This window comes from Pseudophryne corroboree, chromosome 4, assembly GCF_028390025.1.
Source record: "Pseudophryne corroboree isolate aPseCor3 chromosome 4, aPseCor3.hap2, whole genome shotgun sequence".
NCBI classification, from domain to species: Eukaryota; Metazoa; Chordata; class Amphibia; order Anura; family Myobatrachidae; genus Pseudophryne; species Pseudophryne corroboree.
Genome location: NC_086447.1, coordinates 251,822,234 through 251,849,139, shown reverse-complemented (window position 1 = coordinate 251,849,139; position 26,906 = coordinate 251,822,234). Strand labels below are relative to the sequence as shown.

General features: G+C 48.6%; 1 protein-coding gene across 2 annotated transcripts in view; it reads right to left on the bottom strand.

The window, feature by feature from the left end:
• Positions 1-26,906, bottom strand: part of RNF13 (ring finger protein 13) — a 322,147-nt gene that overhangs the window by 211,470 nt on the left and 83,771 nt on the right. For both annotated transcript variants that reach the window (XM_063916030.1, XM_063916028.1), the window contains one exon: positions 24,218-24,340. In XM_063916030.1, coding sequence (XP_063772100.1) covers positions 24,218-24,325 — 108 coding nt within the window. In that variant the 5' untranslated portion in view covers positions 24,326-24,340. The remainder of the gene's footprint in view (positions 1-24,217; positions 24,341-26,906) is intronic.

Below are 26,906 nucleotides of genomic sequence, written 5' to 3'. Positions count from 1 at the left end.
GCTTTCACTGATTTAGGATGCGGCAATCCAGCCGCAGAATGCGCCAGCTGAATTGTGCTACAAATCCAGCGAGCAATAGTCTGCTTAGAAGCAGGAGCACCTATTTTGTTGGGTGCATACAGGATAAAAAGCGAGTCAGTTTTCCTGACTCCAGCCGTCCTGGAAACATAAATTTTCAAGGCCCTGAGTACGTCCAGTAACTTGGAATCCTCCAAGTCCCTAGTAGCCGCAGGCACCACAATAGGTTGGTTCAAGTGAAAAGCTGATACCACCTTAGGGAGAAACTGGGGACGAGTCCTCAATTCTGCCCTATCCATATGGAAAATCAGATAAGGGCTTTTACATGACAAAGCCGCCAACTCTGACACACACCTGGCCGAAGCCAAGGCCAATAACATGACCACTTTCCACGTGAGATATTTCAGATCCACGGTTTTAAGTGGTTCAAACCAATGTGATTTTAGGAAACTCAACACCACATTGAGATCCCAAGGTGCCACTGGGGACACAAAAGGAGGCTGAATATGCAGAACTCCCTTGACAAAAGCCTGAACTTCAGGCAGGGAAGCCAGTTCTTTCTGGAAGAAAATCGACAGGGCCGAAATCTGGACCTTAATGGACCCCAATTTGAGGCCCAACGTCACCCCTGTTTGCAGGAAATGCAGGATTCGACCCAGTTGAAATTCCTCCGTTGGGGCCTTCCTGGCCTCACACCACGCAACATATTTTCGCCAAATGCGGTGATAATGGTTCGCGGTGACATCCTTCCTGGCTTTGATCAGGGTAGGAATGACTTCCTCCGGAATACCCTTTTCCTTCAGGATCCGGTGTTCAACCGCCATGCCGTCAAACGCAGCCGCGGTAAGTCTTGGAACAGACAGGGCCCCTGCTGCAGCAGGTCCTGTCTGAGCGGCAGAGGCCAAGGGTCCTCTGAAAGCATCTCTTGAAGTTCCGGGTACCAAGCTCTCCTTGGCCAATCCGGAACCACGAGTATAGTTTTCACTCCTCGCCTTCGTATTATTCTCAGTACCTTGGGAATGAGAGGCAGAGGAGGAAACACATAAACCGACTGGTACACCCACGGTGTTACTAGAGCGTCCACAGCGATCGCCTGAGGGTCCCTTGACCTGGCGCAATATCTTTTTCGCTTTTTGTTGAGGCGGGACGCCATCATGTCCACCTGTGGTCTTTCCCACCGGTGTACAATCATTTGGAAGACTTCTGGATGAAGTCCCCATTCTCCTGGGTGGAGGTCGTGCCTGCTGAGGAAGTCTGCTTCCCAGTTGTCCACTCCCGGAATGAACACTGCTGTCAGTGCTAACACATGATTTTCCGCCCATCGGAGAATCCTTGTGGCTTCTGTCATTGCCCTCCTGCTTCTTGTGCCGCCCTGTCGGTTTACATGGGCGACCGCCGTGATGTTGTCTGATTGGATCAGTACCGACTAGTTCTGAAGCAGGGGCCTTGCTTGGCTTAGGGCATTGTAGATGGCCCTTAGCTCCAGAATATTTATGTGAAGCGAAATCTCCTGATTTGACCACAGTCCTTGGAAATTTCTTCCCTGTGTGACTGCACCCCAGCCCCGAAGGCTGGCATCCGTGGTCACCAGGACCCAGTCCTGTATTCCGAATCTGCGGCCCTCTAGTAGATGAGCCCTCTGCAGCCACCACAGCAGCGACACCCTGGTCCTTGCCGACAGGGTTATCCGCTGTTGCATCTGGAGATGGGACCCGGACCATTTGTCCAACAGGTCCCACTGGAAAGTCCTTGCGTGGAACCTTCCGAATGGAATTGCTACGTACGAAGCGACCATTTTTCCCAGGACTCGTGTGCATTGATGTACAGACACCTGTCCTGGTTTTAGGAGGTCTCTGACTAGAGATGACAACTCCTCGGCTTTTTCCACTGGAAGAAACACTTTTTTCTGGTCTGTGTCCAGAATCATTCCCAGGAACAGAAGACGTGTCATCGGGACCAGCTGTGACTTTGGAGTATTGAGAATCCAGCCGTGCTGTTGTAGCACTTCCCGAGAAAGTGCTACCCCCACTACCAACTGTTCTTTGGACCTCGCCTTTATCAGGAGATCGTCCAAGTACGGGATAATTAAAAACTCCCTTCTTGCGAAGGAGTATCATCATTTCGGCCATTACCTTGGTAAAGACCCTCGGTGCCGTGGATAACCCAAACGGCAGCGTCTGGAACTGATAGTGACAGTCCTGTACCACAAATCTGAGGTACTCCTGGTGAGGGGGGTAAATGGGGACATGTAGGTACGCATCCTTGATGTCCAGGGAGACCATGTAATCCCCCTCTTCCAGGCTCGCAATAACCGCCCTGAGCGATTCCATCTTGAACTTGAACCTTTTGATATAAGTGTTCAAGGCTTTTAAATTTAAGATGGGTCTCACCGTACCGTCCGGTTTCGGTACCACAAACATTGTGGAATAGTAACCCTTTCCTTGCTGAAGGAGGGGTACCTTGACAATCACTTGCTGTGAATACAGTTTTTGGATAGCCACCAGTTGCTGGTAAGGCAGATTTTAGAAAACGGGGGGGGGGGGGGGGGGGGGGGGGAATGTCTCAAATTCCAGCCTGTACCCCTGAGATACTACTTGAAGGGTCCAGAGATCCACCTGTGAGAGAGCCCTCTGTGTGCTGAAATTTTTGAGACGAGCCCCCACCGTACCCGGGTCCGCCTTTGAAGCCCCAGCGTCATGCTGTGGACTTACCGGACGCGGGGGAGGACTTTTGCTCTTGGGAACTGGCTGTATGCTGCAGCTTTTTCCCTCTACCTTTGCCTCTCGGCAGAAAGGACGCGCCTCGAGCCCTTTTGTGTTTTTGGGGCCGAAAGGACTGTACTTGATAATACGGTGCTTTCTTTTGCTGTGGGGTAGCTTGTGGCAAAAATGTCGATTTCCCAGCCGTAGCTGTGGAAACGAGGTCTGAGAGACCATCCCCAAACAGTTCTACCCCCTTATAAGGCAAAACTTCCATGTGCCTTTTTGAATCGGCATCACCTGACCACTGCCGAGTCCATAACCCCCTTCTGGCGGCAATGGACATTGCACTTATTTTTGATGCCAGCCGGCAAATATCCCTCTGTGCATCACGCATGTATAAGACAGCGTCTTTTATATGCTCTACTGTCAGCAAAATATTGTCCCTATCTAGGGTATCAATATTATCCAACAGGGAATCTGACCACACAGCAGCACTGCACATCCATGCTGATGCAATCGCTGGTCGCAATATAATGCCCGTGTGTGCATATATAGCTTTTAGGGTAGCTTCCTGCTTTCTATCGGCAGGATCCTTTAGGGCGGCCGTATCCGGAGACGGTAGTGCCACCTGTTTTGATAAACGTGTAAGCGCTTTATCTACCCTAGGGGATGTTTCCGAACGTGACCTATCCTCTGGCGGGAAAGGGTACGCTGCCAATAACCGTTTAGAAAATAAGATTTTACTTACCGATAAATCTATTTCTCGTAGTCCGTAGTGGATGCTGGGACTCCGTAAGGACCATGGGGAATAGCGGCTCCGCAGGAGACAGGGCACAAAATAAAAGCTTAAGGATCAGGTGGTGTGCACTGGCTCCTCCCCCTATGACCCTCCTCCAAGCCTCAGTTAGGATACTGTGCCCGGACGAGCGTACATAAAAAGGAAGGATATTGAATCCCGGGTAAGACTCATACCAGCCACACCAATCACACCGTACAACTTGTGATCTGAACCCAGTTAACAGTATGATAAACGCAAGGGAGCCTCTGAAAAGATGGCTCACAACAATAATAACCCGAATTTTTGTAACAATAACTATATACAAGTATTGCAGACAATCCGCACTAGGGATGGGCGCCCAGCATCCACTACGGACTACGAGAAATAGATTTATCGGTAAGTAAAATCTTATTTTCTCTGACGTCCTAGTGGATGCTGGGACTCCGTAAGGACCATGGGGATTATACCAAAGCTCCCAAACGGGCGGGAGAGTGCGGATGACTCTGCAGCACCGAATGAGAGAACTCCAGGTCCTCCTCAGCCAGGGTATCAAATTTGTAGAATTTAGCAAACGTGTTTGCCCCTGACCAAGTAGCTGCTCGGCAAAGTTGTAAAGCCGAGACCCCTCGGGCAGCCGCCCAAGATGAGCCCACTTTCCTTGTGGAATGGGCTTTTATTGATTTTGGCTGTGGCAGGCCTGCCACAGAATGTGCAAGCTGAATTGTACTACAAATCCAACGAGCAATCGTCTGCTTAGAAGCAGGGGCACCCAGCTTGTTGGGTGCATACAGGATAAACAGCGAGTCAGATTTTCTGACTCCAGCCGTCCTGGAAACAGATATTTTTAAGGCCCTGACAACGTCAAGCAACTTAGAGTCCTCTAAGTCCCTGGTAGCCGCAGGTACCACAATAGGTTGGTTCATGTGAAATGCAGAAACCACCTTAGGTAGAAATTGAGGACGAGTCCTCAATTCCGCCCTGTCAGAATGAAAAATTAAGTAAGGGCTTTTATATGATAAAGCCGCCAATTCTGACACACGCCTGGCTGAAGCCAAGGCTAACAGCATCGACACCTTCCATGTGAGATATTTCAAGTCCACAGTGGAAAGTGGTTCAAACCAATGTGACTTTAGAAAACTCAACACCACGTTGAGATCCCAAGGTGCCACTGGAGGCACAAAAGGAGGCTGTATGTGCAGCACCCCTTTTACAAATGTCTGAACTTCAGGTACTGAAGCCAGTTCTTTCTGGAAGAATATCGACAGGGCCGAAATTTGAACCTTAATGGACCCTAATTTTAGGCCCATAGACAGTCCTGTTTGCAGGAAATGAAGGAAACGACCCAGTTGAAATTCCTCTGTAGGGGCCCTCTTGGCCTCACACCACGCAACATATTTACGCCAAATGCGGTGATAATGTTTTGCGGTTACGTCCTTCCTGGCTTTGACCAGAGTAGGAATGACTTCTTCTGGAATGCCTTTTTCCCTCAGGATCCAGCGTTCAACCGCCATGCCGTCAAACGCAGCCGCGGTAAGTCTTGGAACAGACAAGGCCCCTGCAGTAGCAGGTCCTTTCTTAGAGGTAGAGGCCACGGTTCGTCCGTGAGCATCTCTTGAAGTTCCGGGTACCAAGTCCTTCTTGGCCAATCCGGGACCACGAGTATAGTTCTTACTCCTCTCCTTCTTATGATTCTCAGTACTTTTGGTATGAGAGGCAGAGGAGGGAACACATACACTGACTGGTACACCCACGGCGTTACCAGAGCGTCCACTGCTATTGCCTGAGGGTCCCTTGACCTGGCGCAATATCTGTCCAGTTTTTTGTTTAGACGTGACGCCATCATGTCCACCTTTGGTTTTTCCCAACGGTTTACAATCAGGTGGAAGACTTCTGGGTGAAGTCCCCACTCTCCCGGGTGAAGGTCGTGTCTGCTGAGGAAGTCTGCTTCCCAGTTGTCCACTCCCGGAATGAAAACTGCTGACAGTGCTATCACATGATTTTCCGCCCAGCGAAGAATCCTTGCAGCTTCTGCCATTGCCCTCCTGCTTCTCGTGCCGCCCTGTCTGTTTACGTGGGCGACTGACGTGATGTTGTCCGATTGGATCAACACCGCCTGACCCTGAAGCAGAGGTTTTGCTTGACTTAGGGCATTGTAAATGGCCCTTAGTTCCAGAATGTTTATATGAAGAGATGTTTCCATGCTTGACCACAGGCCCTGGAAATTCCTTCCCTGTGTGACTGCTCCCCAGCCTCTCAGGCTGGCATCCGTGGTTACCAGGATCCAATCCTGAATGCCAAATCTGCGGCCCTCTAGTAGATGAGCACTCTGCAGCCACCACAGGAGAGACACCCTTGTCCTTGGCGACAGGGTTATCCGCTGATGCATCTGCAGATGCGATCCGGACCATTTGTCCAGTAGATCCCACTGAAATGTTCTTGCATGGAATCTTCCGAATGGAATCGCTTCGTAAGAAGCCACCATTTTTCCCAGGACCCTCGTGCACTGATGCACTGAGACCTGGCCTGGTTTTAGGAGGTTCCTGACTAGCTCGGATAACTCCCTGGCCTTCTCCTCCGGGAGAAACACCTTCTTCTGGACTGTGTCCAGAATCATTCCTAGGAACAGTAGACGTGTCGTTGGAATCAGCTGCGATTTTGGAATATTTAGAATCCACCCGTGCTGACGTAACACTACCTGAGATAGTGTTACTCCGACTTCTAACTGTTCCCTGGATCTTGCCCTTATCAGGAGATCGTCCAAGTAAGGGATAATTAAAATGCCTTTTCTTCGTAGAAGAATCATCATTTCGGCCATTACCTTGGTAAAGACCCGAGGTGCCGTGGACAATCCAAACGGCAGCGTCTGAAACTGATAATGACAGTTTTGTACTACAAACCTGAGGTACCCTTGGTGAGAAGGGTATATTGGGACGTGGAGATAAGCATCTTTGATGTCCAGAGACACCATATAGTCCCCTTCTTCCAGGTTCGCTATCACTGCTCTGAGTGACTCCATCTTGAATTTGAACCTTTTTATGTAAGTGTTCAAGGATTTCAGATTTAAAATTGGTCTCACCGAGCCGTCCGGCTTCGGTACCACAAACAGCGTGGAATAATACCCCTTTCCTTGTTGCAGGAGGGGTACCTTGATTATCACCTGCTGGGAATACAGCTTGTGAATGGCTTCCAAAACTGCCTCCCTGTCGGAGGGAGACTTTGGTAAAGCAGACTTCAGGAACCGACGAGGGGGAAACGCCTCGAATTCCAGTTTGTACCCCTGCGATACTACCTGTAGAATCCAGGGATCCACTTGCGAGTGAGCCCGCTGCGCGTTGAAATTCTTGAGACGGGCCCCCACCATATCTGAGTCTGCTTGTAAAGCCCCAGCGTCATGCTGAAGACTTGGCAGAAGCAGGGGAGGGCTTCTGCTCCTGGGAAGCGGCTGCATGGTGCAGTCTTTTTCCTCTTCCTCTGCCCCGGGGCAGAAAAGAGTGGCCTTTTGCTCGCTTGTACTTATGGGAACGAAAGGACTGAGTTTGAAAAGACGGTGTCTTTTTCTGCTGATGTGGAGTGACCTGGGGTAAAAAGGTGGATTTTCCAGCCGTTGCCGTGGCCACCAAGTCCGATAGACCAGCCCCAAATAACTCCTCCCCTTTATACGGCAATACTTCCATGTGCCGTTTGGAATCCGCATCCCCTGACCACTGTCGCATCCATAACGCTCTTCTGGCAGAGATGGACATAGCACTTACTCTTGATGCCAGGGTGCAAATATCCCTCTGTGCATCACGCATATATAGTAATGCATCCTTTAAATGTTCTATAGTTAACAAAATATTGTCCCTATCCAGGGTATCAATATTCTCAGTCAGGGAATCCGACCATGCGACTCCAGCACTGCACATCCAGGCTGAGGCGATTGCTGGTCGCAGTATAACACCAGTATGTGTGTATATACTTTTTAAGATATTTTCCAGCCTTCTATCAGCTGGTTCTTTGAGGGTGGCCGTATCAGGAGACGGTAACGCTACTTGTTTAGATAAACGTGTGAGCGCCTTATCTACCCTAGGGGGTGTTTCCCAACGCGCCCTAACCTCTGGCGGGAAAGGATATAATGCTAATAATTTTTTAGAAATTAGCTGTTTTTTATCGGGGGAAACCCACGCTTTTTCACACACCTCATTTATTTCCTCTGACTCAGGAAAAACTATTGGTAGTTTTTTCTCACCCCACATAATACCCTTCTTTGTGGTACTTGTAGTGTCAGAAAGGTTCAATGCCTCTTTCATTGCCGTGATCATGTAACGTGTGGCCCTACTGGACATTACGTTTGTCTCGTCACCGTCGACACTAGACTCAGTATCTGTGTCAGGGTCTGTGTCGACCCACTGAGGTAACGGGCGTTTTAGCGCCCCTGACGGTGTCTGAGACGCCTGGACAGGCACTAATTGATTTGCCGGCTGTCTCATGTCGTCAACAGTTTTTTGCAAATTGCTGACATTATCACTTAATTGTTTAAATACAATCATCCAGTCAGGTGTCGACTCCCTAGGGGGTGACATCACCAACACAGGCAACTGCTCCGCCTCCACATCATTTTCCTCCTCATACATGTCGACACACGCGTACCGACACACAGCACACACACCGGGAATGCTCTGATAGAGGACAGGACCCCACTTAGCCCTTTGGAGAGACAGAGGGAGAGTCTGCCAGCACACACCCAGCGCTATATATATATACAGGGATAACCTTATATAAGTGTTACTCCCTTATAGCTGCTGTTAATATATTTATTTGCTGCCAAACGTGCCCCCCCTTCTCTTTTTTACCCTGATTCTGAAGCAGGACTGCAGGGGAGAGTCAGGGAGCCGTCCTTCCAGCGGAGCTGTGAGGGAAAATGGCGCTTGTGTGCTGAGGAGATAGGCTCCGCCCCTTCACGACGTCCTTATCTCCCGCTTTTTCTGTGTAAAATGGCAGGGGTAAAATACATCCATATAGCCCAGGAGCTATATGTGATGTATTCTTTTTAGCCACCTAAGGTATATACTGTAATATTGCGTCTCAGGGCGCTCCCCCCCCAGCGCCCTGCACCCTCAGTGACCGGAGTGTGAAGTGTGCTGAGAGCAATGGCGCACAGCTGCGGTGCTGTGCGCTACCTTAGTCTGAAGACAGGATCGTCTTCTGCCGCCGATTTCACCGGACCTCTTCGTCTCTTCTGGCTCTGTAAGGGGGACGGCGGCGCGGCTCCGGTGACCCATCCAGGCTGAACCTGTGATCGTCCCTCTGGAGCTAATGTCCAGTAGCCTAAGAAACCCGATCCACTCTGCACTCAGGTGAGTCCGTTTCTTCTCCCCTTAGTCCCACGATGCAGTGAGCCTGTTGCCAGCAGGACTCACTGAAAATAAAAAATCCTAAACTAAACTTTTATTCTAAGCAGCTCAGGAGAGCCACCTAGATTGCACCCTTCTCGGCCGGGCACAAAAATCTAACTGAGGCTTGGAGGAGGGTCATAGGGGGAGGAGCCAGTGCACACCACCTGATCCTTAAGCTTTTATTTTGTGCCCTGTCTCCTGCGGAGCCGCTATTCCCCATGGTACTTACGGAGTCCCAGCATCCACTAGGACGTCAGAGAAATTATCAATTTCTTATCGGGGGAAGTCCAGGCTTCCGCACACACCTCATTTAATTCCTCAGATGCAGGAAAAACTACTGGGAGTTTTTTCTCACCGAACATAATACCCTTTTTTGTGGTACCTGGGGTACTATCAGAAATGTGTAATACATTTTTCATTGCCTCAATCATGTAACGGGTGGACCTATTGGAGGGTACATTTGTCTCATCATCGTCGTCGACACTGGAGTCGGTATCCGTGTCGACATCTGTGTCTGCCATCTGAGGAAGCGGGCGTTTTAAAGCCCCTGATGACATTTGAGACGCTGGAACAGTCACAAGCTGAGTAGCCGGCTGTCCTATGTCGTCAAACCTTTTATGTAAGGAGCTGACACTGTCACGTAATTCCTTCCATAAGTCCATCCACACAGGTGTCGACCCTTCAGGGGGTGACAACACACTTACAGGCATTTGCTCTGCCTCCACATCATTTTCCTCATCATACATGTCGACACAGCGGTACCGACACACAGCACACACACACAGGGAATGCTCTGACAGAGAACAGGACCCCACAAAGCCCTTTGGGGAGACAGAGGGAGAGTATGCCAGCACACACCAGAGCGCTATATACCACAGGGATATCACCTATAAAGTGCGTTTTCCCCTTATAGCTGCATATATATTATACTGCGCCTAAATTTGTGCCCCCCCTCTCTTTTTTACCCTTTCTGTAGTGCAGGACTGCAGGGGAGAGCCAGGGAGCGATCCTTCCAGCGGAGCTGTGAGGGAAAATGGCGCCAGTGTGCTGAGGGAGATGGCTCCGCCCCTTTTTCGGCGGGCTTTCTCCCGCAATTTTAAGATTTCTGGCAGGGGTTAATATACACCTATATAGCCTCTGGGGCTATATATGGTGTCAGTTTGCCAGCCAAGGTGTTATTTATTGCTGCTCAGGGCGCCCCCCCCCAGCGCCCTGCACCCATCAGTGACCGCAGTGTGTGGTGTGCATGAGGAGCAATGGCGCACAGCTGCAGTGCTGTGCGCTACCTTGGAGAAGACAGAAGTCTTCAGCCGCCGATTTTCCGGACCTTCTTGCTTCTGGCTCTGTAAGGGGTACGGCGGCGCGGCTCCGGGAACGGACGACGAGGTCGGGTCCTGTGTGCGATCCCTCTGGAGCTAATGGTGTCCAGTAGCCTAAGAAGCCCAAGCTACCACCACTTAGGTAGGTTCGCTTCTTCTCCCCTTAGTCCCTCGGTGCAGTGAGCCTGTTGCCAGCAGGTCTCACTGTAAAATAAAAAACCTAAATTATACTTTCTTTCTAGGAGCTCAGGAGAGCCCCTAGTGTGCATCCAGCTCAGCCGGGCACAGAAATCTAACTGAGGCTTGGAGGAGGAGCATAGGGGGAGGAGCCAGTGCACACCAGATAGTCCTAATTCTTTCTTTAGATGTGCCCAGTCTCCTGCGGAGCCGTCTATCCCCCATGGTCCTTACGGAGTTCCCAGCATCCACTAGGACGTCAGAGAAAAGCATATTGCAAAATAGCCATTTGCCCCTATTTAATTACACCAAATAGTTTTATTTTGGCAACTAATAGACTTCTATAAATTTTTCCCTATATTAGTTTTGCTTTTTGGGGCAGATTCCCTCCATTTTCTCCTATACTTAATGTATTTCTGGTTTTGCTGGATAGAATTAATGTGCAAATCCAGTCATCACCATTTTGTAATAGGACAGGTGCGAAAAATGGGAGCATGCAGTCTGAGAAAATAAGATTTTACTTACCGATAAATCTATTTCTCGTAGTCCGTAGTGGATGCTGGGACTCCGTCAGGACCATGGGGATTAGCGGCTCCGCAGGAGACAGGGCACAAAAATAAAAGCTTTAGGACTAGGTGGTGTGCACTGGCTCCTCCCCCCATGACCCTCCTCCAAGCCTCAGTTAGGATACTGTGCCCGGACGAGCGTACACAATAAGGAAGGATTTTGAATCCCGGGTAAGACTCATACCAGCCACACCAATCACACCGTACAACCTGTGATCTGAACCCAGTTAACAGTATGACAAACGTAGGAGCCTCTGAACAGACGGCTCACAACAATAACAACCCGATTTTTTTGTAACAATAACTATGTACAAGTATTGCAGACAATCCGCACTTGGGATGGGCGCCCAGCATCCACTACGGACTACGAGAAATAGATTTATCGGTAAGTAAAATCTTATTTTCTCTGACGTCCTAGTGGATGCTGGGACTCCGTCAGGACCATGGGGATTATACCAAAGCTCCCAAACGGGCGGGAGAGTGCGGATGACTCTGCAGCACCGAATGAGAGAACTCCAGGTCCTCTTTAGCCAGGGTATCAAATTTGTAGAATTTTACAAACGTGTTCTCCCCCGACCACGTAGCTGCTCGGCAGAGTTGTAATGCCGAGACCCCTCGGGCAGCCGCCCAAGATGAGCCCACCTTCCTTGTGGAATGGGCCTTGATAGATTTAGGCTGTGGCAGGCCTGCCACAGAATGTGCAAGTTGAATTGTGCTACAAATCCAACGAGCAATCGTCTGCTTAGAAGCAGGAGCACCCAGCTTGTTGGGTGCATACAGTATAAACAGAGAGTCAGATTTTCTGACTCCAGCCGTCCTTGAAATATATATTTTCAATGCCCTGACAACGTCCAGCAACTTGGAATCCTCCAAATCGCTAGTAGCCGCAGGCACCACAATAGGCTGGTTCAGGTGAAACGCTGAAACCACCTTAGGCAGAAACTGAGGACGCGTCCGCAGTTCTGCCCTGTCCGAATGGAAAATCAGATATGGGCTTTTATACGATAAAGCCGCCAATTCTGACACTCTCCTGGCTGAAGCCAGGGCCAGTAGCATGGTTACTTTCCATGTAAGATATTTCAAATCCACCGATTTGAGTGGCTCAAACCAATGGGATTTGAGAAAATCCAAAACTACATTAAGATCCCACGGAGCCACTGGGGGCACAACCGGGGGCTGTATATGTAGTACTCCTTTTACAAAAGTCTGGACTTCAGGAACTGAAGCCAATTCTTTCTGGAAGAAAATCGACAGGGCCGAAATTTGAACCTTAATGGACCCTAATTTGAGGCCCATAGACAATCCTGTTTGCAGGAAATGTAGGAATCGACCCAGTTGAAATTCCTCCGTCGGGGCCTTCCTGGCCTAACACCACGCAACATATTTTCTCCAAATGCGGTGATAATGTTGTGCAGTCACCTCCTTCCTGGCTTTTACCAGGGTAGGGATGACCTCTTCCGGAATGCCTTTTTTCCTTAGAATTCGGCGTTCAACCGCCATGCCGTCAAACGCAGCCGCGGTAAGTCTTGGAATAGACACGGTCCCTGCTGAAGCAGGTCCCGTCTTAGAGGTAGAGGCCACGGATCTTCCGTGAGCATCTCCTGAAGTTCCGGGTACCAAGTTCTTCTTGGCCAATCCGGAGCCACGAGTATCGTTCTTACTCCCCTTTGCCGTATAATTCTCAGTACTTTTGGTATGAGAGGCAGAGGAGGAAACACATACACTGACTGGAACACCCACGGTGTTACCAGAGCGTCCACAGCTATTGCCTGAGGGTCTCTTGACCTGGCGCAATACCTGTCCAGTTTTTTGTTGAGGCGGGACGCCATCATATCCACCTTTGGTTTTTCCCAACGGTTCACAATCATGTGGAAGACTTCTGGATGAAGTCCCCACTCTCCCGGGTGTAGATCGTGTCTGCTGAGGAAGTCCGCTTCCCAGTTGTCCACTCCCGGAATGAACACTGCTGACAGTGCTATCACATGATCTTCCGCCCAGCGAAGAATCCTTGCAGCTTCTGCCATTGCCCTCCTGCTTCTTGTGCCGCCCTGTCTGTTTACGTGGGCGACTGCCGTGATGTTGTCCGACTGGATCAACACCGGCTGACCCTGAAGCAGGGGTTTTGCCAGGCTTAGAGCATTGTAAATCGCTCTTAGCTCCAGTATATTTATGTGAAGAGACATCTCCAGGCTTGACCACACTCCCTGGAAGTTTCTTCCCTGTGTGACCGCTCCCCAGCCTCTCAGACTGGCATCCGTGGTCACCAGGACCCAGTCCTGTATGCCGAATCTGCGGCCCTCTAACAGATGAGCACTCTGCAACCACCACAGAAGAGACACCCTTGTCCGTGGAGACAAAGTTATCCGCTGATGCATCTGCAGATGCGATCCGGACCATTTGTCCAGCAGATCCCACTGAAAAGTTCGTGCGTGGAATCTGCCGAATGGAATCGCTTCGTAAGAAGCCACCATTTTTCCCAGGACTCTTGTGCATTGATGCACAGACACTTTTCCTGGTTTTAGGAGGTTCCTGACAAGTTTGGATAACTCCCTGGCTTTCTCCTCCGGAAGAAACACCTTTTTCTGAACCGTGTCCAGAATCATTCCCAGGAACAGCAGACGTGTCGTCGGGGTCAATTGAGATTTTGGAAAATTCAGAATCCACCCGTGCTGTTGCAACACTACTTGGGTTAGTGCTACTACGTCCTCCAGCTGTTCTCTGGACCTTGCCCTTATCAGGAGATCGTCCAAGTAAGGGATAATTAATACGCCTTTTCTTCGCAGAAGAAACATCATTTCGGCCATTACCCTGGTAAAGACCCGAGGTGCCGTGGACAATCCAAACGGCAGCGTCTGAAACTGATAATGACAGTTTTGCACCACGAACCTGAGGTACCCTTGATGTGAAGGGCAAATTGGGACATGCAGGTAAGCATCCTTGATGTCCAGGGACACCATAAAGTCCCCTTCTTCCAGATTCGCTATCACTGCTCTGAGTGACTCCATCTTGAACTTGAATTTTTGTATGTACAGGTTCAAAGATTTCAGATTTAGAATAGGTCTTACCGAGCCGTCCGGCTTCGGTACCACAAATAGTGTGGAATAATACCCCTTTCCCTGTTGTAGGAGGGGTACCTTGACTATCACCTGCTGAGAATACAGCTTGTGAATGGCTTCCAATACCGTCGCCCTGTCTGAGGGAGACGTTGGCAGAGCAGACTTTAGGAACCGGCGAGGGGGAGACTTCTCGAATTCCAACCTGTAACCCTGAGATACTATCTGCAGGATCCAGGGGTCCACCTGTGAGTGAGCCCACTGTGCGCTGAAATTCTTGAGTCGACCCCCCACCGCCCCTGAGTCCGCTTGTAAAGCCCCAACGTCATGCTGAGGGCTTTGCAGAAGCCGGGGAGGGCTTCTGCTCCTGGGAGGGAGCTGCTTGGTGCACTCTCTTACCCTTTCCTTTGCCTCGGGGCAGATATGACTGTCCTTTTCCCCGCTTGTTCTTATAGGAACGAAAGGACTGCGGCTGAAAAGACGGTGTCTTTTTCTGTTGGGAGGGGACCTGAGGTAAAAAATAAGAATTTACTTACCGATAATTCTATTTCTCGGAGTCCGTAGTGGATGCTGGGGTTCCTGAAAGGACCATGGGGAATAGCGGCTCCGCAGGAGACAGGGCACAAAAGTAAAGCTTTTACAGGTCAGGTGGTGTGTACTGGCCCCTCCCCCTATGACCCTCCTCCAGACTCCAGTTAGGTACTGTGCCCGGACGAGCGTACACAATAAGGGAGGATTTTGAATCCCGGGTAAGACTCATACCAGCCACACCAATCACACCGTACAACTTGTGATCTAAACCCAGTTAACAGTATGATAACAGAGGAGCCTCTGAAAGATGGCTTCCTAAACAATAACCCGAATTAGTTAACAATAACTATGTACAAGTATTGCAGATAATCCGCACTTGGGATGGGCGCCCAGCATCCACTACGGACTCCGAGAAATAGAATTATCGGTAAGTAAATTCTTATTTTCTCTATCGTCCTAAGTGGATGCTGGGGTTCCTGAAAGGACCATGGGGATTATACCAAAGCTCCCAAACGGGCGGGAGAGTGCGGATGACTCTGCAGCACCGAATGAGAGAACTCCAGGTCCTCCTTTGCCAGGGTATCAAATTTGTAAAAATTTACAAACGTGTTCTCCCCTGACCACGTAGCTGCTCGGCAGAGTTGTAATGCCGAGACCCCTCGGGCAGCCGCCCAAGATGAGCCCACCTTCCTTGCGGAATGGGCCTTAACAGATTTAGGCTGTGGCAGGCCTGCCACAGAATGTACAAGTTGAATTTTGTTACAAATCCAACGAGCAATCGACTGCTTAGAAGCAGGTGCACCCAACTTGTTGGGTGCATACAGTATAAACAGCGAGTCAGATTTTCTGACTCCAGCCGTCCTTTAAATGTATATTTTTAAGGCTCTGACAACGTCCAACAACTTGGAGTCCTTCAAGTCGTCTGTAGCCGCAGGCACTACAATAGGCTGGTTCAGGTGAAACGCTGATACCACCTTAGGGAGAAAATGCGGACGCGTCCGCAGCTCTGCCCTATGTCGAATGGAAAATTAAATAAGGGCTTTTATAAAACAAAGCCGCCAGTTCAGATACTCTCCCGGCCGAAGCCAGGGCCAGTAACATAGTCACTTTCCATGTGAGATATTTCAAATCCACATTCTTCAGTGGTTCAAACCAATTGGATTTGAGGAAATCTAAAACTACATTTAGATCCCACGGTGCCACCTTAGGCACCACAGGAGGCTGTATATGCAGTACTCCTTTGATAAAAATCTGGACCTCAGGGACTGAGGCCAATTCTTTTTGGAAGAATATTGATAGGGCCGAAATGTGAACCTTAATAGATCCCAATTTGAGACCCATAGACAATCCTGATTGCAGGAAATGTAGGAAAACGACCCAGTTGAAATTCCTCCATCGGAGCACTCCGCTGCTCGCACCACGCAACATATTTTCGCCAAATACGGCGATAAAGCTTCGCGGTGACTTCCTTCCTTGCCTTTATCAAGGTAGGAATGACTTCTTCTGGAATGCCTTTTCCTTTTAGGATCTGGCATTCAAACGCCATGCCGTCAAACGCAGCCGCGGTAAGTCTTGAAAAGGACAAGGACCCTGCTGAAGCAGGTCCCTTCTCAGAAGTAGAGGCCACGGATCGTCCGTGACCATCTCTTGAAGTTCCGGGTACCAAGTCCTTCTTGGCCAATCCGGAGCCACTAGTCTTACTCCTCTTTGCCGTATAATCCTCAATACCTTTGGTATGAGAGGCAGAGGAGGAAACACATATACCGACTGGTACACCCAAGGTGTTACCAGCGCGTCCACAGCTATTGCCTGCGGATCTCTTGACCTGGCGCAATACCTGTCCAGTGTTTTGTTGAGGCGAGACGCCATCATGTCCACCATTGGTTTTACCCAACGGTTTAATAGCATGTGGAAAACTTCTGGATGAAGTCCCCACTCTCCCGGGTGAAGGTCGTGTCTGCTGAGGAAGTCTGCTTCCCAGTTGTCCACGCCCGGGATGAATACTGCTGACAGTGCTATCACGTGATTCTCCGCCCAGCGAAGGATCCTGGCAGCTTCTGCCATTGCCCTCCTGCTTCTTGTGCCGCCCTGTCTGTTTACATGGGCGACTGCCGTGATGTTGTCCGACTGGATCAACACCGGTCTTCCTTGAAGCAGAGGTTCCGCCTGGCTTAGAGCATTGTAGATTGCTCTTAGTTCCAGAATGCTTATGTGAAGAGACTTTTTCAGGCTCGACCACACTCCCTGGAAATTTCTTCCCTGTGTGACTGCTCCCCAGCCTCTCAGGCTGGCATCCGTGGTCACCAGGATCCAATCCTGCATGCCGAATCTGCGGCCCTCCAATAGATGAGCCTCCTGCAACCACCACAGAAGGGATACCCTTGTCCTCGGCGACAGGGTTATCCGCAGGTGCATCTGAAGATGCGACCCTGACCATTTGTCCAACAGATCCCTTTGCATGGAATCTGCCGAAAGGGATTGCTTCGTAAGAAGCTACCATTTTTTCCCAGGACTCTTGTGCATTGATGTACAGACACCTTTCCTGGTTTTAGGAGGTTCCTGACCAGGTCAGATAACTCCTTGCTTTTTCTTCGGGAAGAAAACCTTTTTCTGAACTGTGTCCAGAATCATCCCCAGGAACAGCAGACGAGTTGTCGGCATTAATTGGGATTTTGGAATATTCAGAATCCATCCGTGCTGCTTTAGCACCTCTTGAGATAGTGCTAAACCCATCTCTAGCTGTTCTCTGGACCTTGCCCTTATTAGGAGATCGTCCAAGCATGGGATAATTAATACGCCTTTTCTTCGAAGAAGAAATATTATCTCGGCCATTACCTTTGTAAAGACCCGAGGTGCCGTGGACAACCCAAACGGCAGCGTCTGAAACTGATAGTGACAGTTTTGTACAACGAACCTGAGGTACCCCTGGTGTGAGGGGTAATTGGAACGTGGAGATACGCATCCTTGATGTCCAAGGATACCATAAAGTCCCCTTCTTCCAGGTTCGCTATCACTGCTCTGAGTGACTCCATCTTGAACTTGAACTTCTTTATGTACAGGTTCAAGGACTTCAGATTTAGAATAGGCCTTACCGAGCCATCCGGCTTCGGTACCACAAAAAGAGTGGAATAATACCCCTTCCCTTGTTGTAGAAGAGGTACCTTGACTATCACCTGCTGAGAATACAGCTTGTGAATGGCTTCCAAAACCGTCTCCCTTTCTGAGGGGGACGTTGGTAAAGCAGACTTCAGGAAACGGCGAGGTGGCTCTGTCTCTAATTTCAACCTGTACCCCTGAGATATTATCTGCAGGATCCAGGGATTTACCTGCGAGTGAGCCCACTGCGCGCTGTAATTCTTGAGACGACCGCCTACCGCCCCCGAGTCCGCTTGCGAAGCCCCAGCGTCATGCTGAGGCTTTTGTAGAAGCCGGGGAGGGCTTCTGTTCCTGGGAAGGAGCTGCCTGTTGCTGTCTCTTCCCTCGTCCTCTGCCTCGTGGCAGATATGAATAGCCCTTTGCTCTCTTATTTTTAAAGGAACGAAAGGGCTGCGGTTGAAAGGTCGGTGCCTTTTTCTGTTGGGGAGTGACTTGAGGTAGAAAGGTGGATTTCCCGGCCGTAGCCGTGGCCACCAAATCCGATAGACCGACCCCAAATAACTCCTCTACGCATCGCCTGTCCACTGTCGTGTCCATAAAGCTCTTCTGGCCGAAATGGACATAGCACTTACCCGTGATGCCAGTGTGCAGATATCTCTCTGTGCATCACGCATATAAAGAAATGCATCCTTTATTTGTTCTAACGACAGTAAAATATTGTCCCTGTCCAGGGTATCAATATTTTCGATCAGGGACTCTGACCAAACTACCCCAGCACTGCACATCCAGGCAGTCGCAATAGCTGGTCGTAGTATAACACCTGCATGTGTGTATATACCTTTTTGGATATTTTCCATCCTCCTATCTGATGGATCTTTAAGTGCGGCCGTCTCAGGAGAGGGTAACGCCACTTGTTTTGATAAGCGTGTTAGCGCTTTGTCCACCCTAGGAGGTGTTTCCCAGCGCTCCCTAACCTCTGGCGGGAAAGGGTATAAAGCCAATAACTTCTTTGAAATTAGCAGTTTTTTATCGGGGCACCCCACGCTTCATCACACACGTCATTTAATTCTTCTGATTCGGTAAAAACTACTGGTAGTTTTTTCACACCCCACATAATACCCTGTTTAGTGGTACCTGTAGTATCAGCTAAATGTAACATCTCCTTTATTGCCAAAATCATATAACGTGTGGCCCTACTGGAAAATACGGTTGATTCGTCACCTTCACCACCGGAATCAGTGCCTGTGTCTGGGTCTGTGTCGACCGACTGAGGCAAGGGGCGTTTTACAGCCCCTGACGGTGTTTGAGGCGCCTGGACAGGCACTAATTGAGTGTCCGGCCGCCTCATGTCGGCAAACGACTGCTTAAGCGAGTTGACGCTATCCCGTAATTCCACAAATAAAGGCATCCATTCTGGTGTCGACCCCCTAGGAGGTGACATCCTCATATTTGGCAATTGCTCCGCCTCCACACCAATAACGTCCTCATACATGTCGACACACACGTACCGACACACAGCAGACACACAGGGAATGCTCTATACGAAGACAGGACCCACTAGCCCTTTGGGGAGACAGATGGAGAGTCTGCCAGCACACACCAAAAAGCGCTATATATGACAGGGATAGCCTTATGATTAAGTGCTCCCTTATAGCTGCTTTTATATTAATATATTGCCATTTATTTTGCCCCCCCTCTCTGTTATACCCTGTTTCTGTAGTGCAGTGCAGGGGAGAGACCTGGGAGCCTTCCTGACCAGCGGAGCTGTGACAGAAAATGGCGCCGTGTGCTGAGGAGATAGGCCCCGCCCCTTTTTCGGCGGGCTCGTCTCCCGCTATTTAGTACATTTAGGCAGGGGTAAATATCTCCATATAGCCTCTGGGGCTATATGTGAGGTATTTTTAGCCTTTTTAAAGGTTTTCATTTGCCTCCCAGGGCGCCCCCCCCCCAGCGCCCTGCACCCTCAGTGACTGCCGTGTGAAGTGTGCTGAGAGGAAAATGGCGCACAGCTGCAGTGCTGTGCGCTACCTTAAGAAGACTGCAGGAGTCTTCAGCCGCCGATTCTGGACCTCTTCTTGCTTCAGCATCTGTGAGGGGGCCGGCGGCGTGGCTCCAGTGACCATCCAGGCTGTACCTGTGATCGTCCCTCTGGAGCTTCATGTCCAGTAGCCAAGAAGCCAATCCATCCTGCACGCAGGTGAGTTCACTTCTTCTCCCCTCTGTCCCTCGTTGCAGTGATCCTGTTGCCAGCAGGAATCACTGTAAAATAAAAAACCTAAGCTAAACTCTCTAAGCAGCTCTTTAGGAGAGCCACCTAGAATTGCACCCTTCTCGGCCGGGCACAAAAATCTAACTGGAGTCTGGAGGAGGGTCATAGGGGGAGGGGCCAGTACACACCACCTGACCTGTAAAAGCTTTACTTTTGTGCCCTGTCTCCTGCGGAGCCGCTATTCCCCATGGTCCTTTCAGGAACCCCAGCATCCACTTAGGACGATAGAGAAAGGTGGATTTCCCGGCTGTTGCCGTGGCCACCAAATCCGATAGACCGACCCCAAATAATTCCTCCCCTTTATACGGCAATACTTCCATATGCCGTTTGGAATCCGCATCACCTGACCACTGTCGCGTCCATAAACTTCTTCTGGCAGATATGGACATCGCACTTACTCTCGATGCCAGAGTGCAAATATCCCTCTGAGCATCTCGCATATAAAGAAAAGCATCCTTTAATTGCTCTATAGTCAATAAAATACTGTCCCTATCCAGGGTATCAATATTTTCAGTCAGGGAATCCGACCAAACCACCCCAGCACTGCACATCCATGCTGAGGCGATGGCTGGTCGCAGTATAACACCAGTATGAGTGTATATACTTTTCAGGGTAGTTTCCAGCCTCCTATCAGCTGGATCCTTGAGGGCGGCCGTTTCAGGAGACGGTAACGCCACTTGTTTTGATAAGCGTGTGAGTGCCTTATCCACCCTAGGGGGTGTTTCCCAGCGCGCTCTAACCTCTAGCGGGAAAGGATATAATGCCAATAACTTCTTTGAAATTAGCAGTTTTCTATCGGGGTTAACCCACGCTTCATCACACACCTCATTCAATTCCTCTGATTCAGGAAAAACTACAGGTAGTTTTTTCAGACCCCACATAATACCCCTTTTTGTGGTACTTGCAGTATTAGAGATATGCAAAGCCTCCTTCATTGCCGTGATCATATAACGTGTGGCCCTACTGGAAAATACGTTTGTTTCTTCACTGTCGACACTAGTTTGTAACGTGCTGACATTATCACGTAATTCCATAAACAAAGCCATCCATTCCGGTGTCGACTCCCTAGGGGGTGACATCACCATTACCGGCAATTGCTCCGCATCCACACCAACATCGTCCTCATACATGTCGACACACACGTACCGACACACAGCAGACACACAGGGAATGCTCTTATCGAAGACAGGACCCCACTAGCCCTTTGGGGAGACAGAGGGAGAGTTTGCCAGCACACACCCAAGCGCTATAAATATATAGGAACAACCCTACAGAAGTGTTGTTTCCTTTATAGCAGCTTAATATATCAATATCGCCAAAAAAGTGCCCCCCCTCTCTGTTTTTTTTTTACCCTGTTTCTGTAGTGCAGTGCAGGGGAGAGTCCTGGGAGCCTTCCTCGCAGCGGAGCAGTGGCGCTGTGTGCCGAGGAGATAGGCCCCGCCCCCTATTTCGGCAGGCTCTTCTCCCGGTGTTTGTGAGACCTGGCAGGGGTTAAATACATCCATATAGCCCCAGGGGCTATATGTGATGTATTTTTAGCCAGAACAAGGTATTATCATTGCTGCCCAGGGCGCCCCCCCCCAGCGCCCTGCACCCTCAGTGACCGCTGGTGTGAAGTGTGCTGACAACAATGGCGCACAGCTGCAGTGCTGTGCGCTACCTCATGAAGACTGAAAAGTCTTCTGCCGCCGGTTTCTGGACCTCTTTACTTTTCGGCATCTGCAAGGGGGTCGGCGGCGCGGCTCCGGGACCGGACTCCATGGCTGGGCCTGTGTTCGATCCCTCTGGAGCTAATGGTGTCCAGTAGCCTAAGAAGCCAATCCATCCTGCACGCAGGTGAGTTCACTTCTTCTCCCCTAAGTCCCTCGTTGCAGTGAGCCTGTTGCCAGCAGGACTCACTGAAAATAAAAAACCTAATAACTTTTTCTAAGCAGCTCTTTAGGAGAGCCACCTAGATTGCACCCTGCTCGGACGGGCACAAAAACCTAACTGAGGCTTGGAGGAGGGTCATGGGAGGAGGAGCAAGTGCACACCACCTAGTCCTAAAGCTTTTATTTTTGTGCCCTGTCTCCTGCGGAGCCGCTAATCCCCATGGTCCTGACGGAGTCCCAGCATCCACTAGGACGTCAGAGAAAAGCTGTTTTTTTTTCTTGGAAGATAGGCTAAATTATCGCACCTATCGCAGCTAATTGGATACCCCCTGAAGTGCTACAGAGCATTGGCGGATTCAGGGAGGGGGCACCAAGGCACGTGCCCCCCCTGTCATTTTCAGGCTTTTTTTTGTTGTTGTACTTGCTGCCAGCATTAATAGTACCTGTAGCAGCAGCTTGGTCAGCAGTAGCTCCGCGGCTTCCGCCTCCGTGAGCTCTGCTCTGCAAGCTTCCCGGACCCAGCTGCTTGTCAGTCACCGGAAGAGTGAAGACGGGAGGGAAGGTGAGGTCAAAAGAATGCTCCAATTTACGGCAGAGGGAGACAAGGAGATTCCAACATATGCTTTTCAACCTCCTCTCCCCACTGCTCCACACAGTCACACACAGACGGGATCCCACCAGCCAGTATGTGGGGCGGCCTGCTGCAGAAACTGTGCCAGTAATACATAAACATGCATTGACTTATTGCCCACACACGGCAGCTACAGTAAGTTCAACTATAAGTTTGTCTGTGCTGCTCTGAGGATATGCATTTACTAGTCTGCTTCAATGAGTTTTGTAGGTGCAGGCTAAAATCCTAAACTCTGCCACATTCCTGACCTGATCCAGACAATAAAGTACAACAGGTCACCATAAAACAAACAGGAGACAGCCAGGAATACAGAAGGACAGCATAAAAAATAATTAATCCTATTGTTTTCTGATAGAGTAGGTACATAAAAGCCTGGTTGCCATATATTAAAATATTGTAAATATATAACATCACAGATTTTCAAAAACTTCCAGGGACCCATTTTATATTCTAAAAAATGTGCTTTATTATTTGGCTTACTTTTCAGTTATTAGCGTTACACCATCACTGTTAATGGCAGATCTTTGTGAATATTAAATACAGGTAAATGTTTATTAAATAAATCCATGTGTTCTGCATTTATATTCAGAATGGATAATACTTGTGGTGATATACAGTACTGTAGCAGGTGGAAAATGTATGTGTTTTAAAATAAAATATAGATTTGAATGCTTACAATTAGACAAATTCTGTCTTTTAGCAAATGGTATTCAAAACATTTCTATTTAAACAATTTTACTTTACTGTTAGTAGTGGTTTCATTGAGCACTTACTCGCACTCTATGAGGCCTATGTATCAAGCATTTTACCATAAAATTATGTAGAAACTGAATTTTCTGCATAATTTTATGGCTTGTGACTATATACGAATAGCATAATGCAGGAGATTTCACAAAATCTCTTGCTGAATGCTAATTAGCACTACAGATCGCAGACCCCATTATTATCAGCAAAGCTTTTCAGAGTTTGTTCACGTTAGTTTACGCCATCTCTCCTTTTAGCCTAAAGAGGCATAGTAGCAGGTGAGAGATCTTTCGCTCGCCATACTGCAGCCTCTGTCCAGCAGGAACGTGCGTTGAGGCAACTGGCTGAGGATGCACTGGCTACTACCAGAGCCAGATTTACACACAATATATGAGCCAAAGGGTACACGTGGGCATTATACACAGGTTCAGCAGTATTTACATGTGGGCATTATACACAGGTTCAGCAGTATATACATGTGGGCATTATACACAGGTGATACTGCTGGAAATTTGGTGAGCTTTGATCAGAGATGTGCGGAAAAGGTAGGCAGGGGTAGGGATGGACATCGCATCACGATGGTTTGCAACCATCAATGTTTTGTTGCGATGGTAGTGGTTTTTCCCTCTATTGTTTGCCGCCATCTAATGGTAAACATTTGATGGTGTAGTGATGGGCCTGCCCCAAGTCCGATCCCAGGCCACCATACTGCAGAGGGTTGAACATGCGCAAACAGGACTTTTTTTGCGCATGCGCTAATCATATGATTTTTTTACTTCTATCTAATTATTTTTTTGCATCGAAAGATCATTTGATGGTGGGCTTGCGATATCCATCCATAGGCCCCTGCCATAGACTTTTTACTCCAAAGATTTGACTATATAAATGATTAGATACAAAGAAGATATTTATAATATATTCTTTGTATTTTCCATATACGTTAGTATGACAGGAAAGGCTCTGGCTCACCTGCCTCACCTCACGTCACTGCCACACCCCACAACTACACTTTCCCAATCACAGTGCCCCCCCTGTCCTTTTTTTCTGGATCCGCCCCTGCTACAGAGTAAAAGGTCTTGTAACTTACGGCTTTTATGTCAGCATCTACAGGCAGCAGGTGAATGATGGCGAAGGCACAGACTGTCCACAGGCTGACTCTTCTCACAGAGAAAACAAACATTTTTAAAATCTTCATTACGAGGTCCAAAACCTGGAAACACAAGGACAACATATCAGCTTTCCTGCATTATCCATATACATGGAAAGGTTATCAAACTCATTTCTGTAGTAAATATCATCTGGTGGTATGCAGAGGTTTCTCCCACTTACTAAATAAAGAAAATGGTGAGATTAGTATCCCACAGCAAAGTATAATAAATGCAGAAGTTAGCATTGTCAGAGCAATGAATCAGAGAGCTCGAGTAACTTCTCCTACATCACACTGGCCTATTCCCCGTACAGCTCTTATTTACCAGTTCTCTCACAATGAATGTTAATGCGTATGTACTTTAGGCCTGATTGACAGATGGATGCTATTTCCATCACCGCAGCATCTTTGGGCGCACCAGCGCTTCGAAAATATGGTAGCGCCGCAAGAGGCTTCTGATGTCGGCATCGCAGATCTGAGTGCTGTGACAGAAGCAGCATCAGATCACAATTGCGACCATCGGTAGCTGCATTGTACATCTGAATGAGCCTAAGGATACTCATTATGGCCGTCTCAGCTCCATACCAGAGGTCTGCATCGAAAGACACAGACATACTCTCCACTCCCAGCAAACGGGGCCGTAACGCTCCCATTTTCAGCAACAGTGGCGGTCGCTGCCGAATCCCCATCCCCAAACAGCTGCAGCATGTCAATCATGCTGCGGCTTAGGGACACTATTATCATAGTCACAGAAAGACCTGCAAATGTGCAGTGCAAATCCCACGCATGCGCAGATCTGCAATCATAGCAGATGTGCATAAACCATCAACTTATGGGGATGAGTAACATGTTCTGTGCGCCCCCTGCTGGGCATCGATAGGAGTAATCAATGGTTTCTTTGTTTGTGTGCCCATAAGTAGTTGACATGCCTGGAAGCTCCGAGTTTAACCACGCAAAGCAACTATACCAGTCTCAAATTCTCGTTTGGGCGGCTAAAGTCCTGGTTTGGGAGCCCAAAAGACGGACTTTTCACAATTTTTTTCCTCCGATCTCCAGAGGTTGCAGGAAAGAAGAACACGTTTGCCACGGCTAAAGGGCGTCTGATCGGAGCAAAAATGTAATTGCTCTGACAGACACCCATTAATTTAGACGTCCAGTGGGGCGCGCAGAACATCTGAATAGCTTCTATGTGCTTTATGGGATCAGTATGATACAGTATATATCGGTGGCCGGCAGCGGGGCAAGTACAAAGAGTTCCCTTACAGACTCGCTATGCTCGCCACGCTGCGGGCTTGGTGGCTCGCTGTGCTCACCACAGGTTCTATTCCCACTCTATGGGTGTCATAGACACCCATGAGTGGGAATAGCCCGTTAGCCGGGATTCCGGCTGTCGGCAACTAGACTGCATCCCATACTTTTCAGCCACATGCTAGTAGCTCTCCACCCATGATTTAGAACATGCATGCTATTAGATATACACACTAGATTACAGACTATACAAGTTGTCTGGAAATAATTGTTTCCCCTCTCTTATCCAAGACAGACCTCTCCGTTCCAAGGAATGCAGTGAATAATATGAATTACTGTACCATAAAACACTTAAGTCATGGTCTCACTTCCTGCTTTAAATGCCTGAGAGTAGAACTTCTTGACAGGATGTGGTATTTTTATAGCCAAACTGTGACAGGCAAAACAGCTAGTGCTTAGAGCACTACTGTTACAAGAGTAAGGGTCTATCAATGCACCCAAATTACACTAATGATACAAAGTGAAGGTCAGGCCCCAAATGTGGGACACCTACATACATCAATCTAGAAATCATACATGACGAATGTCAGGGAGTCTCCCTCAGATAGAGGTAATAATCTGGACTCCCTAAATAGTCCTCCAATTTTCCTGGGGCCAGGTTGGGTGCGTGATAAATAAAGAAAATAGCCACCGCTCCTCAGCTCACAGATAGCTACATGACTGGCTGTATGCCTGATGTGTGATAATGCATTTGTGCTGAGCTACAGTATGTGCCTTCTTTAGAGCTGTTTTACAGTTGGATGAGGGTCAATTTAATGACCATTTTCTCAGACAGAGCAGTACACGCCCTCTTCAGCCGCACACAAAAAGCCAGCCATTCGCACAACAAGGAATTTGCGTCAGTCACAGATGTATGGGTCCCTTAAATACTGAATGTACTAATCATATCTTCAGCAAGAAAACCACACACAAATAAAATACATGAAAATAAATTGGTTTGGTGGTAAATGTTCTGTAACAAACCACATCTATTATATTCCTAAAGTAGATAAAAATACACTTAATACAGAAATACTAATTTCATCATAGCACAATGACAGAAGATACAAAATTTAGAATTTCCATTTTCACTCTTCTGGGAAAAAAAAAAAAAAAAAAACACACAGGGGTATATGCAATTGCGGTCGAATTCCTGAAAATGTCGAAAAACGGGACATTTTCGCCAAAAAAAATAATTCGACAATACAATACGGTACTTTTCGCCAAAAAAACGGCCATTCCAAATTAGACTTTTTGAAATTCGACATTTGCCAAATTAGACATTTCTGCAATGGCACAAATGCGGCATTTCGACAAAAGTACTGTATATTCAATTGAAGAT